General features: G+C 41.2%; 1 protein-coding gene across 3 annotated transcripts in view; it reads right to left on the reverse strand.

The window, feature by feature from the left end:
* cacna2d3 (calcium channel, voltage dependent, alpha2/delta subunit 3) overlaps nucleotides 1-13388 on the reverse strand; it is a 39255-nt gene that overhangs the window by 22024 nt on the left and 3843 nt on the right. For all 3 annotated transcript variants that reach the window (XM_061727154.1, XM_061727153.1, XM_061727152.1), the window contains exons 3-11: nucleotides 12712-12939; nucleotides 11090-11206; nucleotides 8361-8420; nucleotides 4726-4888; nucleotides 4081-4212; nucleotides 2252-2312; nucleotides 1786-1936; nucleotides 1383-1457; nucleotides 1189-1278 (exon numbers count right to left, since the gene is read on the reverse strand). In XM_061727154.1, the coding sequence (XP_061583138.1) occupies nucleotides 1189-1278; nucleotides 1383-1457; nucleotides 1786-1936; nucleotides 2252-2312; nucleotides 4081-4212; nucleotides 4726-4888; nucleotides 8361-8420; nucleotides 11090-11206; nucleotides 12712-12939 (1077 nt within the window). The remainder of the gene's footprint in view (nucleotides 1-1188; nucleotides 1279-1382; nucleotides 1458-1785; nucleotides 1937-2251; nucleotides 2313-4080; nucleotides 4213-4725; nucleotides 4889-8360; nucleotides 8421-11089; nucleotides 11207-12711; nucleotides 12940-13388) is intronic.

Below are 13388 nucleotides of genomic sequence, written 5' to 3' on the forward strand. Positions count from 1 at the left end.
GAAACCATTTCTCTCTCAGGATGGCTCGAGTCACACTGAGGAGGTTATTGACTTACAGTCAAGAGCTGACGGCTCATATAGTAGACCTGAGCTGTAGTTAATACTCTCCCCGGGGCTTCAAAGGGCTTTGTTTCAATACATATTATGACATTTATTAAAGAACTATCACTAAATAAGAATTTACCGGCGTGGATGAATGACCAATAGCAATCAATAGAGACTTGATGATGATGAAATTAAATCATGTTCAAGTTGATGTTCCTGCCACGAAAGAATATTCATATATTTGACTATGTTCTTGGTGATTTGTGCTTGTTTTATTTGTTCGATGGAACAACGTGCATGTTCTACTCTCACTCAGCTGAGCAGAAGTTCCCATGAATGCTGTAAAGCATTTGATTGAGTCTCTGATAGTTTTTAACGTTACCACTTCTGTCCCTGGTTATTGATGCCACGCTGAAACTCAGCGGGAGGCCACTGGCTACCTGATTACCATATTCATTGCGGGGCTTTAATTAATCTGACAAACGCAGAGGTAAAGGCTGTGTTCCCTCAGCTTCAGCGGCACAGCCAAAGCTCGCCTGTAAACTGGGAGATAAAACAAGTGCAGCTCGGCTCCTGGTCTTATCTTCTTTGTGCTCCAATCAGCGGCGTTATTAATCATTGACATTAATTAGAACCATTAATCATGCTTCAGAATAGATGTGTCTGGGTTTGGAGGGTGGAACGCGGATAGCAATGGAGCGTTTCGACGGGCGACACACCTCCCAAATGCTCAAACGTATTCGTCTGGCGTGTGTTGCTTTTCTGATTAACTGAAAACATGCAGACTGTTGTACACGAACACTTTCTGTCAGAGAAAACAAATGTGGCTCGTAGAGTGAAAGTTTTCCCTCTGTTGTTCTCGTCAAGCAGAGCTCTTGAATTAAATGGGAACAAAAAAAATGCCTTTGTGACATCCAGGCACATGCACTAACTCATTACTTTTATGCCTGAATCGATGAATACATTCATCATTTCACATAAAATAAATATGAATATTAAAGGGGAGCAAACAATCAGCAATCAGTTAGCAAGAATTAATTAAAGTAGATCTGTTTGTGATGTATTACGGGCATGAAACTTGGGATAGCATTTTTTTTTTTTTATTAAAATATCAATGTTTAAACTGATTGCAGAGGAACTTACATCATTCAGGATTGTGAATGCTTCGGTCAGAGCTTCACCCAGCAGCCCGATCCCTTTGGCAAACAACTTGTCCAGATGTTCACGAAAATGCTGACAGATAACAGCAGGAATTAGAGGCAGAAAGGTTTCTATTGAGTTATGACAAAAATTCAGTTTGAATGCGTTCATATTAATCAAGTTGATGCGGGACTCACATCCTTGTTGGTTCTGTCGGCCCGGACCAGCGTACCATTCAGACAAGGCTCCACGAAGTGGATCTCCTGATTGTACTGCGGAAATACAAACAGCATTTGGACTCAAGAGAAATCAAATATAAGTAACTTCTCTGAAGGGATGTCAGAGGAGAAGTCCCGAAGCTTTCTAGGAGGAGAACAGGAAGCAGAACCTCCAGCTGTTGGGCTCCCTTCCTTTCCAAATAGGTCTTAGTTTGGGTTCCGGAGGTGGACACAGTCCAGATGTATATTCTTTTTTTTAATGTTCCTTAAACTGAGGTCATCATTTTTGGCCCTATTTTGTTTTTTTCTTCTTATCTCTAGTGTACCATCATCATATACACAGTAAAGTGAGGCTCGTTGACATGAGAACCAGTAAACTTACTGCGATAATGTTGAAGAAGTCGTCGTCCCCCAGTGTGTCTAATATAGAGGAAACTGTCTGTCTGGCGATGGTAAGTCTCAGCCCCTTCATGCTTCCACTGACATCAACTAAGATCACCACATCCTTGGGAGAGGTCGCTGCCTGGATGTACCTGTGAAATGGATTTAATATTACACGCCTCCTCTGGCATATTACCTTACAGTCTTCACGTGCTAAATGATGTGCAATCACACTCCTACTGTATACACTGCGAAAACAACCCATCTAGAAATAAGCCTAATATTCCATAACTCTTGTCTTATTTTAATCAAAAATATATTTTCAAATGGGCTGAGAAAACCTATCCATTATGGGAATTCATAAAACCTGCAAAACAGTCTGAAGGAGTCTTATAATGTTCTTGAAATGAGGCTTTCTTTACGTTCTCGGAAAGGAGTTTTTGCAGTGTATGCACATGCAAACTTACCACTTTCGATTTCTGCAGTCAAAGCCAATGACACCATGCTCATCTGGGTGCCACTTTACTCCTGAGAGATAGATCAGAGGTAAATTTACAAGAAAACTTAAACATGAAATCGCAAGGTTTTCACGGGAAGAGGCTAATGATACAGGATATTTGATATGCAACAGTAATGCAGGTCAAAGGACAGAATCCCCATCCTTCTTTGAAGTCTCTCAGTTTAAGTTTGGTGAATGCAAAGTGAGTTTTCACCGAATGCACCTGTCTCACAATATACTACTTCATCAAACAAAAATGTATCAGAGCAGCACAAAAGAACTTTTGCAATTTTTTATCTCAGAGCTTCCCTTATAGGCGTGTCGATTAAATCAATTCTACAGAACTGAAACAGATATTAGAGCGGACATTTCAAAGTGAACAAAAGTCTTTTGTGCTGCTTTAACAAGCGCTGTCTGTTTAAATAAAAGGTCAATTCTTTACTGCCAAGTCGCTCCACGGCTGTCTGAAACAGTTAAGAAAAAACACCACTGGGCCTCATTGTTGCACACGTTAGTTGTTCATGATGGATCCTCTCACGGTGAGTCCCACATTCACCATTCTGCTGCAGTAAAATCATTACTGCGCCAAATTTGCAAAACAAGATCTTGCTCTCTGTGTTTGATTTGAACATCTAAATGATTAATACAAAAGTGTGTCATCAAATGCTGATGAAAACCGTCTCTTCTTTATGGATTTCTGTTCATTCAGAACATTAAACAAACATGTTCATACAACCGTATCACAGGTTGCATCTCATTCATGCAGCTTCACTTCAGCACAGCAATGAGCATCCCGGCAGTTTTGCATCGCTGTTACACACAAGAACGTTTGTGTTCAAAAACTGATGGCTGTTCCTGCTTGTGGCGAGAGATCAATAGCGGCAAATGCTGATTAATTGCAGTCTGTATAGATGCATCCTCTCTGATGGTCTGTAAAATTACAACATTAGCCAAATTACCCTTTTAGTAATTCTAATTCATTTGTTCTGATCTTTTTTTCTGCACTGGTAGTTCCCACGGGACAACCCTTTCTTTTCTCTCTCCCACTCCCTCTAGCATGCGCACACACACACACACACACACACACACACACACACACACACACACACACACACACACACACACACACACACACACACACACACACACACACACACACACACACACACACACAGCTGTCCTTATTTGGACGTTGTCTGTATGAATCGTGGTCGTGGGCAGCGTGACCCAAAGGGCTGGCGAACCCTCACATTAACTTTATCTCAAATTACACCTTACCCGAAACCTCAATCAGAATCCCCGAGATGACACTTTATCTTGCCGTTCATCTAACAATCTCCTGACAACTGTCACAAGAGGAGACTTTGCCAGTTTTAAGAGTCAAAAACATCCACTTTTCTTTTTTCCTCTAGGGGTTGGCAGTCTTATGTCTTACTTGACATAAAGTTTTTGAATATATGGCTGTTCAGGAGCCCTAGATGTATTTATTTCATTTAGTTTCTGAGTCTCTTTTCTAACCAGGTTTAAATAATGTTAATATGGCATACATCAAAATCGATCCCTTTTGTAAGGTTTAAACTTGTTTGTAACCTCTTGTTCCCAAATGAAAGTCCTTCTCTGGCTACAAAAACAATCTAATGATCATAAAATAACCCTGTTCCTCAATTACTTTGAAAATGTTGTGCAAAAATGCACATACACTTGTTTGAAAGTTTTGGTTTTGCTTCTATGCACCATGTCTACCATGAGAAACAATTGCTGGTGCAAAGAGGTAGCGCCTTAACACACCATCCTCACCTGGGTACTGCCGGAAGAAACCTTTGGCACTCCCGAAATACTGCCAGATAAGTGTTGGATCAGTCTCGAAATTTTCTACAAACACTTTGTTCAGGGCTTCAGACCAGTAAACTCCGTTGACTATGTCAGGATCTGAGGAAGAGATGCAGACACACAGCGAGACAAAGAAAAAGACAAGTTAATTAAGGAGTGATAATAGTAACCATCTAAGTCGCCATTACTATCTGCATGGATGACCTTTGTCCCTTATTGACTCCCTCTGACAGAGATACAATGGCTGTGACTGAACCGCCCCCCCTCCCCTCCTCCTGTTGGACCAAGCTCCCTTTGTGTTGTGAGCAGAGTTATGGGGAGTCCATTACAGCCAAACAAAAGCCACCCAGGCGATGCTCAGGGGGAGGTGACAAGAAGAAGCCACTGAGCATCTAGCGTTGAAACAACATCCTCAAAGAGAGGTCTGCTTTTATGTCTGAGCTGTTATTGATCCTCCAACTGCACTTCGTCCAAGCCCTTGACACTGACGCAGCTCCATCTACCATTTGTCACTCTCACCACTTACTCTTTCTCCTTTTCATCCGCTTCCTGCACTAAAAGTTGACAGCTCTCCAAAAATCCCGTCTTTGGGCCAAGTGCAGGAGTGCTCACCTTTGTTGTACATGTTGGTGGGAACCTGGACCACACTGTGACTCAGATTGACTGACAGGTTGTTGAAGTGGTCGTTGGGTTCCAGGATGAACTCCCCTCCCAGCTCCACGTTGTTGCCGTTCTCATCCACTTCATTGATCAGCACAGCATTGAAGTACTCATACTGAACAAAGGGTGAGGGAAGAAGATGTTAGGCAAGTATTCAGTCAGATTCTGCATTTGCTGAGAAACATTCCTGATTAGTGTTTGTCTATGATCCACTTTTTCAGATCTCAGACCTCCTTGAGATTTCCCTCTATCCCTGGGTTTAAATAAACCTGTTTGTTTTTATTTTGAAACATACCAGCTGCAGTCAGCCATGATTATTAAAAAGTCACTGACTAGCAAGATGAAACTATCTCTGAACTTTGAACTGAATTAATAATATAAGCAGTTTTTGTCAGCTATTTAACTTTATGGATTATGCATTAAATTTCACTTCTATAATATCAGAATAGGATATTATAGGAGTGAAATTATAACGTACAACACAATGTATAATGTACAACATTTTGGCCTAGAAAAAAAATTGCTCAAAGAAATAATGGACTAGAAAAGTTCTGTACAGGATGTGCTTTGCTCACAGGTTTTTGCATCCATTAAAATGTGATTTCACTTCAAATCCTTACCAAATCACAATAACCCAAGTAAGAAAAGCAAAGAAGATAGAAATCTTTTATGTATTTTTTTAAAAATTACACATAAAAACAATCTAATTAATCACTAATTAGTCACTCTGGGTGCGATGAAAGAACTTTTTGACTAGTTAAGAAGTCTGAGCTCCCAACAGCTTGTCTAGTTTGTCCTTCGCCGCCTGCTGCCGCAGAAGGAAGACTAACTCATCCTCCATGAGCGGCCTCTCCGTGGCCTCTAGTGCTTATTGTCTACATTAGGAGAGAAAGAGGGAATTGGGAGCGTTGGAAAGAGGGGGGGTGGGGGTACCGAAGGAGAGAAGGAGGGAGAGATGGCTGATGGACTTTACAGCATCACTCTCCAGGGAGACTGAGCGGGCATCACCATCAAGCAGCCCCTGACAGCTCATACCACGCCTGAGCAGCTCTTTGACGAGCTGCGGCGGTGTGCAGAGAGGGAGGGAGGGAGGGAGGGAGAGGGTAGCTGCAGAGGGAGAAATAGTCGGGGAGAGAAACGTGCACACTCAGCAGAACCTGAGTGCTGTAGAGAGGCGCGTTAACCACCAGGGTTATTACTGTAGAGCAGGCCATGGGACACTGCAGCTCTCCGAGACGGCCCAGTGACTCTCCCTCTGCTGCAGATAGCTGGAGGCCGTGCTGCAGAGCTCTGCCCTCCTTCACACACAGTGAGGGCCTTACTGTACCGTTCTGATAACTGGAGACGGTGGCGCCGCTCAGCTGTCATCATCAAGTCAAATCAAGTCACAGTTTACCACATTTAAAACAACTTCGACTGACTAAAGGGCGTACCAAGCCATACAAATATAAATGATGAATTATCACTAAAATCAGTGATAAATCGCCAACAAATTAGACCAAAAAACACAATAAAAAAAGAAGAAAATAAAGAATGAAAATATTGAGGAATCAGCTCTGAAGTATCTTTTTCACACGGAGCATATAGTTATATTAAAATAGTTTTTGATATTAGACACCAACCGGCAAATAAATAGCTTATCATGCTCGATACACACGTTACACCCTAAGTTCAGGTCAATCGTGGTGGTTTTCAGAAATAACACATTTAACACCATGTTCACCAATCAAAAGTTAAAAACAAAAGATGGCTGTTAAAAAAGAAATTGCTCATTTTTTAAGGTAATAATTCCACAGTTTAGTTCTTCTTGTCTTTAAAAAACAATAAAAACATCCTGAAAGGACAAACTAAGCCTTCATCTTGCCGTTTGTGAAAGTTTTATCACAGATCTTAGCGACACTTTATAAAGGGCACACACTGGATTTTTCTGAGTCTCATTTATGAGAAACAGAGAACACATTTCATCACTTAAACAAAAATCCCATGAGACTCAAACATTTTTGAATTTGTGAAAGACATTTTAAAGGAACAACTGGACCAAACTGGACTAAAAAAAAAAAAAAAGAGCTTGAGTGTCACCATCAGGCCTGGCCTGCACACCCTTGAACCTCTGACAGTGTTGGGGTCAGAACCAAACCTCTGACAGAAAGCAGCTGAGATAAGAGCAGCCTGCTTATCTGGCTGTGGTCAAGGAAATGGTCCGTGAAAAATGTGTGGTGTCAAAGGGGCCACAGCTGGCTAAAATGATGGCACAAGGAGCGCTATCATGACTTCACATTATCACAGGTGGATATTGAATGGTTCCTAATTATATTTTATGTGGCCTTTAACATGAAATGTCACTCTGTAGTCTTAGTTGCACACACAGCAGCTTGACTGTTCAATACTTATTATACAACAAATATTATCAATCAGGACATGTAACAATTTAAAATCCCTACCAAATAGTGAAATGCTAATAATACCATAATTAACAAATCATCAGAAACTATAATATGACCATTCAGATAGTGTATTTTAGTAAACATGTCTTTGAGAAAGTTATTTAAAAAGAATATGGATTATAGGATATGCAAAATAATCATTAGTGTTAATGATTATAGAGACACAGAGACCTCATAAAGACTAATTTAGAAAATGTAAAGCCCATTTTCTTAATAACAACAACAACTATAAATGGACATTTTAATTTACAGGAAATGTCAGAGCCCTTCAGCAAAGCGGTCTATTTTTTTCATTGTACATACTTGTCCGGTTATGGCAGCACAGAGGTAAGAAGAACCGGCAGGGAACACGGGGCCTGAATGTATTCTTGCGATGTAAATGCTTCTATTAAACGCCAAGTGCTGCGGTTATTCCTGTTTTTTGTTGCTCTGGTGGGTTTCCAATCTAAAGCCATGTAAGTGAAACAATGCCCCGCGCAAAAGAGTTTCATTTATCTTTGTCCCCCGAACGGAGAGAGGGAGAGTGGAAATGCTGCATTCCCGCTGCAGAGACCGAGGAAGCTCGCTGGGAATCCGCAGTGAGCTGGAGGAATAATGTCCCCATCAGAGGCAGAGCAGCAGATATCCTGAGAGGTGTCGTTAGAAATAGCCCTTTTGGACTAGATGTCTGATTTTTATTAAAAAGTGTTTTTTTTTTTGTTGCTTTGCTTCAATATCTGTAATCACTCGCTAATAACCACACAGTTAAATCGGATTTAGATCTTCATACACAATATTTTAACATGCGCTTGAGTGCAAAGTCTCATTCTCCATCGTGTTATTTCGAGGATGCTGTGCTTAAAAGTTAAAGACGCGTCTCAGGAGGCGCATTTGTGGGTTCTGATTACACTTAAAATCAGTCAAAGTGAGTTATGTCAGCCTTCAGTGTGTGTGTGCCATCGCTTATCACATAAACGTTATGTATCAAAGTTCTGACAAAACGCTTCAGAGGAGGAAGGACGAGCAACGCGGTTAGAGACTTCAAGGGCCTTCTAACCTTCTCTCTTCTTCCTCCCTTAACCAGTGGCATGCTGGTATAGATTAATGACGCCACTTATTTTACTTTTTTTGTTTGTTTAATTGTTTGGCCCTCTTCTTCCTCACCTGCAGGTCGGGGTTATCCTCATGTTGATGGTGCGCTTCTTCTGCAGCTTCCACCAGCCGCTGAGAGGAGAGAGAAGCCCGGTTAAAAGTGCAGACTCATTAGTTGCAGTCGGCCTGATGAATATCTGCCAAGTTTGCTTTCAAGTTTGCATGCGCTGGGTCTTGATTCTTTTTTATCATTTACAAATAGGCTTTTATTCAGGGGCGTCAATTGGGTATGGCAAGGTATGGCAGCCGCCACACCTTTGCTTCAAGGGTTAAATGTAAATGTTTGTTTTTTTAAATACATTTATGGAATAACTACGAATGCAAATAAGAACAACATGATCGATTTCACTAGTTATTTTACACTGACTGCAAAAACTCAAAATCTTAACAAGAATATTTTTCTTATTTCTAGTTAAAATGTCTCATTTTTAGTCTAATTTTTTTTTAAATCTCATTACATTTAAGAAAAGACTCAAAAACAACCATTTTCACCTGTTTCAAGTAGATTTTCACTTAAAATAAGAAGAAAAAACTGCCAATGGAACAAGATTGTTTTGCTTGTAATGAGAAGATAAATCTTGTCCCACTGGCAGATTTTTCTACTTATTTCAAGTGAAAATTTACTTGAAACAGTTGAAAATGGTCAAATAACAAGTTATTTTTCTGGTAATGACTCTTGTTTTAAGTGTAATGAGATTTTTCGACTAAAAATGAGACATTTTAACTAGAAATAAGACAAATATTCCTGGTAAGATTTTGAGTTTTTGCAGTGAGCAAGACTGCATTTGAAAAAGTTCCAATTTTCTTGACCACACAGATCAGCTCCATAGCAGACTTCTGTGATGAGTATTTGCTGGACGTGTTGATTGATACTCTAGTTAAGTTCTGTGACTCGTAACCTCGCCATACCTTAGCTTCCACTGAATTGACGCCACTGCTTTTATTCCTTTGGCAAAATTATCTCATTTAGGTTATTTTGAATGAATACAAGTGCTAAATCTATCTACGATTTGTATTTATTATTATAAGTAGTTATTGTAGGCCTACTTTGGAGCTATTTAAGGTGAAGGGTGTTCAGCAGGTGGATGGCTGATGGAGGCAGATCGATGCAGGAATTTCACGTCGCTCGCCAAACCGCAAGACACCTCGATTCTGGAAAATGTGCTTGGCTTTGAGTTTCCGGGAAAATTGCGGCTAAACGCCGGAATCAGCCTCGCCCGCGGAGCCCGGCAGGTAATTAACATCTGTCACATGTGTCAGAAATAGCTGCCCCGGGGACCGTGCAGGGGTCTTTCCGCAGGCTGCTGAAGGCTGATTCATGGTTCCGCGTTACACCAACGCAGACCATACGCCGTAGGCTACGCCGTACCCTTCGGCGTAAGCTCTGCGTCGATTTAACGCAGAACCATAATTCAGCACCAATTTCAATTGACCTCAGGACGGGATCTTGTTTCGTCAGCATTTTTTAAATAAAGGCATCGTGAAGGGAATTTAATATTAGTCTACCCGATTTAGATGCATTCTTGTAGGCCGACTGGATCCGCAATTTCCCCTTTTGTGAAATAAAAAAAACAAAAAAAAAAAACAATTCATATTGTATTCATCAGAAAGAATCCATGTTTATCAAAGCAAAGCTCCTCTTTAAAGTCATTTACAGCTTTGATTGTTCTGATATATCGCTCACATGGGATCAAGTGCGGGGAGATAAACGTTATCATTCCCCAACACTCCCTGCAGGCGCGCACATTAAAATGGTTACAAGCTTGGAGGTCACAGACGCGCTGCTGCCCCGAGACCATTTACCTCCACATATGAGCACATTTGATTTCTGACAAATTACGAGTGGACTGAACACATCAAATGAGGCACTAATTGCTTATTAAGTAGGGAGGGGTAATAGATTTTGATTGCCAATGAAATGCATGGTTTTAAATTGTACAATGACGTGCGCTCTCCCATCTTGGTGAAATTCCGAGCTTGCTCCGGTTGATGGGTGAGTATTCTCCACAGCCCTGATGATAGAATCAACGTAAATCCCCAGTTTGCCCATGAGTGTGTGAATCAGGCCACCTCCAAGTCAGAGCTGTTTCTGGATGGATGTGCCAAGCAGCACAATCAGGGGTGAACATGGTTTATGTTTATGTATACCACCAATTTTAAGTGTATTTACTTGTGTCATTACATGTTTCCATGTTATGCTTGATTATTACATTTAATTTAATAGATTTCACTTGGTTTCATTCAAAAATCAAACATTGAATGAACTGAAGAAAACTGAAAAAAGTAAACAAAGAATAACAAAAAAGCATTTAAAACTTTTGTGTTTTTTTGCTTCCTCTCATGGTACCACCTTGAAAAATAGATTTAGCCTGAATGTTAATAAAACTAAATGAACAGTAGCTCAAACTTACAGGATCATGCCGCTGCATTTTGTATTTTACTTTGGGTTTTGTTTTTTTTCTTATTTTCTTTTTAAGTGCGGAACTTAACTTTAATCTTAAAATGTTTTATAGATTGATGTTTTTGGATTTTGTTGAATTTGTAAATGTCAGGTGTCTTTGAATTACTGGGTTAAAAACCCAAGTTGAATGAGTGCTGTGCAAGTGAGCAAATGAAAAGAAATCACACGCAATCACACACAGGTACCCATAAAACCCTGCCTTCCCTTAACTCTTGGGCGAGACAAAACATACACCTGCTTCTGTAACCAAACAGAGCAAAGTTGAAACAGTGTCACCTACCCTCGTGGCCTCAGCTTTCTTCCGGAACATTTCCTCCATCTTCACGGCCAGATTTTTGACCAATTTCACTCCATCAATCTCTTCCACTCTGACTGACTTTTCAAATTCCTTATGTTTCTGAAAATTCCCACAAAAAGAAAACTGTGTCACCGACACACAGGACACACCCGAAACTCTCAAAGACGCATCACCCGCTAGGGCTTTACTGGAAATGTTCACTTGATACGACTAAAGAGGAGCTCAATAAGATGATCATCCCTGTCTTTTCTTATTGTTTGGATGATTCCCTCTGGAGAGGTGGGGTATTGTTGAACAAGGCTTATAAGCTTTCACATGTTGGATGACAGGATGTATTCAGCCAGTCTCACATGAGCAGCTGATAAAAATCCTTGCTGCAACATCCAAATGCCTGATAGTCTTTATCTGGTCTCAGCTGCTGGCTGCACATGCAGTGTCTCAGACTCGCTCCGATTGGCTGGAGATGGCCATGTTGGGTGGTCTTGGGGGGCGGGGCTGGATGTGAAGGCTATGCATGGTAAGAGGGTAATTGAAATGGAGTCAGAGCACAAGAGAAAGATAATAACGTGACAAGCTTGGGCAACTCTGGGTAATGAAGTACACCTCACATAATGCTGATTCTGCTGGATGCACAAGACCTCCAGTGATAGAACAAAAGCCTGCCACCGCTCAGAGGAATATAACATTACATAATCCCAAATCCACCTGACTCAAAACACACACACACACACACACACACACACACACACACACACACACACACACACACACACACACACACACACACACACACACACACACACACACACACACACACACACACATTGTACACGTCATATAAAACGAATAACAACAAAAAACTTGATCCTGTCACACAATCCAGTTAGCCACATTACATACACTTCCTTCCGATAACCTTATCCAAGAATAAACTCTGGCCACAATAGACTCGTAGCACACATCCAAACATAGCACACATTTTGTGGACAGGATGCGCATAAAAACACACACACACACCAGTACATGAGGCGACAAATTACCTCCTGAAAGAAAGTGTGCGGACTTGCAGTGGAGCAGAACAGTTCATTTCACGCCTGTCCTCCTCGCCCCAGCACCCCGAGTACCCAATCCCAGCCCAGTCCCCCACCTCCCTACTTCGCAGCCCTGAAGTCATCAAATGGAGGTTAAACCCCATCCATCAACAGCACTGATCATGATTATTGATTAGAGTAAAATGACCAGTGCAGGACTGCCGGGCACCTGGAGGGACTGAGGAACCTCGGTGCGTTCTCGTTTTTCAGAATTCATAGTGAAGATCAGGAAAAGCGCTATAAAAAGCAACTAATGATCAGCCTTAATAAGGAGCCCCTAACAACCCGTCAGGTCCCTCATAGCCCACTGCTTTGTGCTGACGGCACGGTTCTCCGGAGACACGCCTCCATGCACAGCAACATGAGCACAGTGCTTATTTACATCCAGACAAAAGAGATCACATTTGTAGGGGCAGATTGCAAGAATGTTTTAGTACACAGATGCAATGCATGTTGGGTGATGTATAGCAGTTCACTTTTGCACTTAAAGTTAACAGAAAAAGGAGCTGTTACCTCAGGACAAGACGGCACTGGGTTTGGAGCCTTGAGCCTCTTTCTGAACGCAGTTTGCACACTTTCCCCATATTTGCGGGGACTTCCTCTGGGTACTGCACTTTCCTCCCAAGCTCCAGGACAAGCAGCTGAGTTCTTTGGATTAATCCTGCTATTAGTTTTGCTCAAAGTACCGGTCTCAGAGCTAGAGTTGGTCCCAGGACGGGGTGCTGTAATGGACCAGAGCTCCTAAAACAATGAGACAATCAAACACAGAGGATTAAAAGACGTCATGGATGGATTTCTGTCAAGCATTTGCCATCCTGTAAGGATTGAAAGCTGTCACTCACAAGAAAGACCACAATGATCCAGTTTAAAATTTGCCAAAAAGGGATTCATGTAACAGAAGTTCAAGCATATAAATGGACTGCAATGAAAGTTGTCATAAAGTTGTTCCTCACTTGTCTGGTAGTCAAATACAGTGATCCTGATGAGTTTCCTGCTAGATTTTCAAGTTAAAGTTTATAATAATGAACTTTTTTGAATATATGATGATGCAAAGTCACTGGAATTAGTGAAAAGTACAGATGCACATCTTCCATCTAAATCCTCACACAGGCTGCTAGTAGCGAGTAGTGGAAAAAGGTGTATTTAAAAAAAGCCTGCAAACTGCTGGATGGCTCCTGTGCTGCATAACA

Source organism: Cololabis saira, chromosome 8 (genome assembly GCF_033807715.1).
Source record: "Cololabis saira isolate AMF1-May2022 chromosome 8, fColSai1.1, whole genome shotgun sequence".
In the NCBI taxonomy this organism is placed as follows: domain Eukaryota; kingdom Metazoa; phylum Chordata; class Actinopteri; order Beloniformes; family Belonidae; genus Cololabis; species Cololabis saira.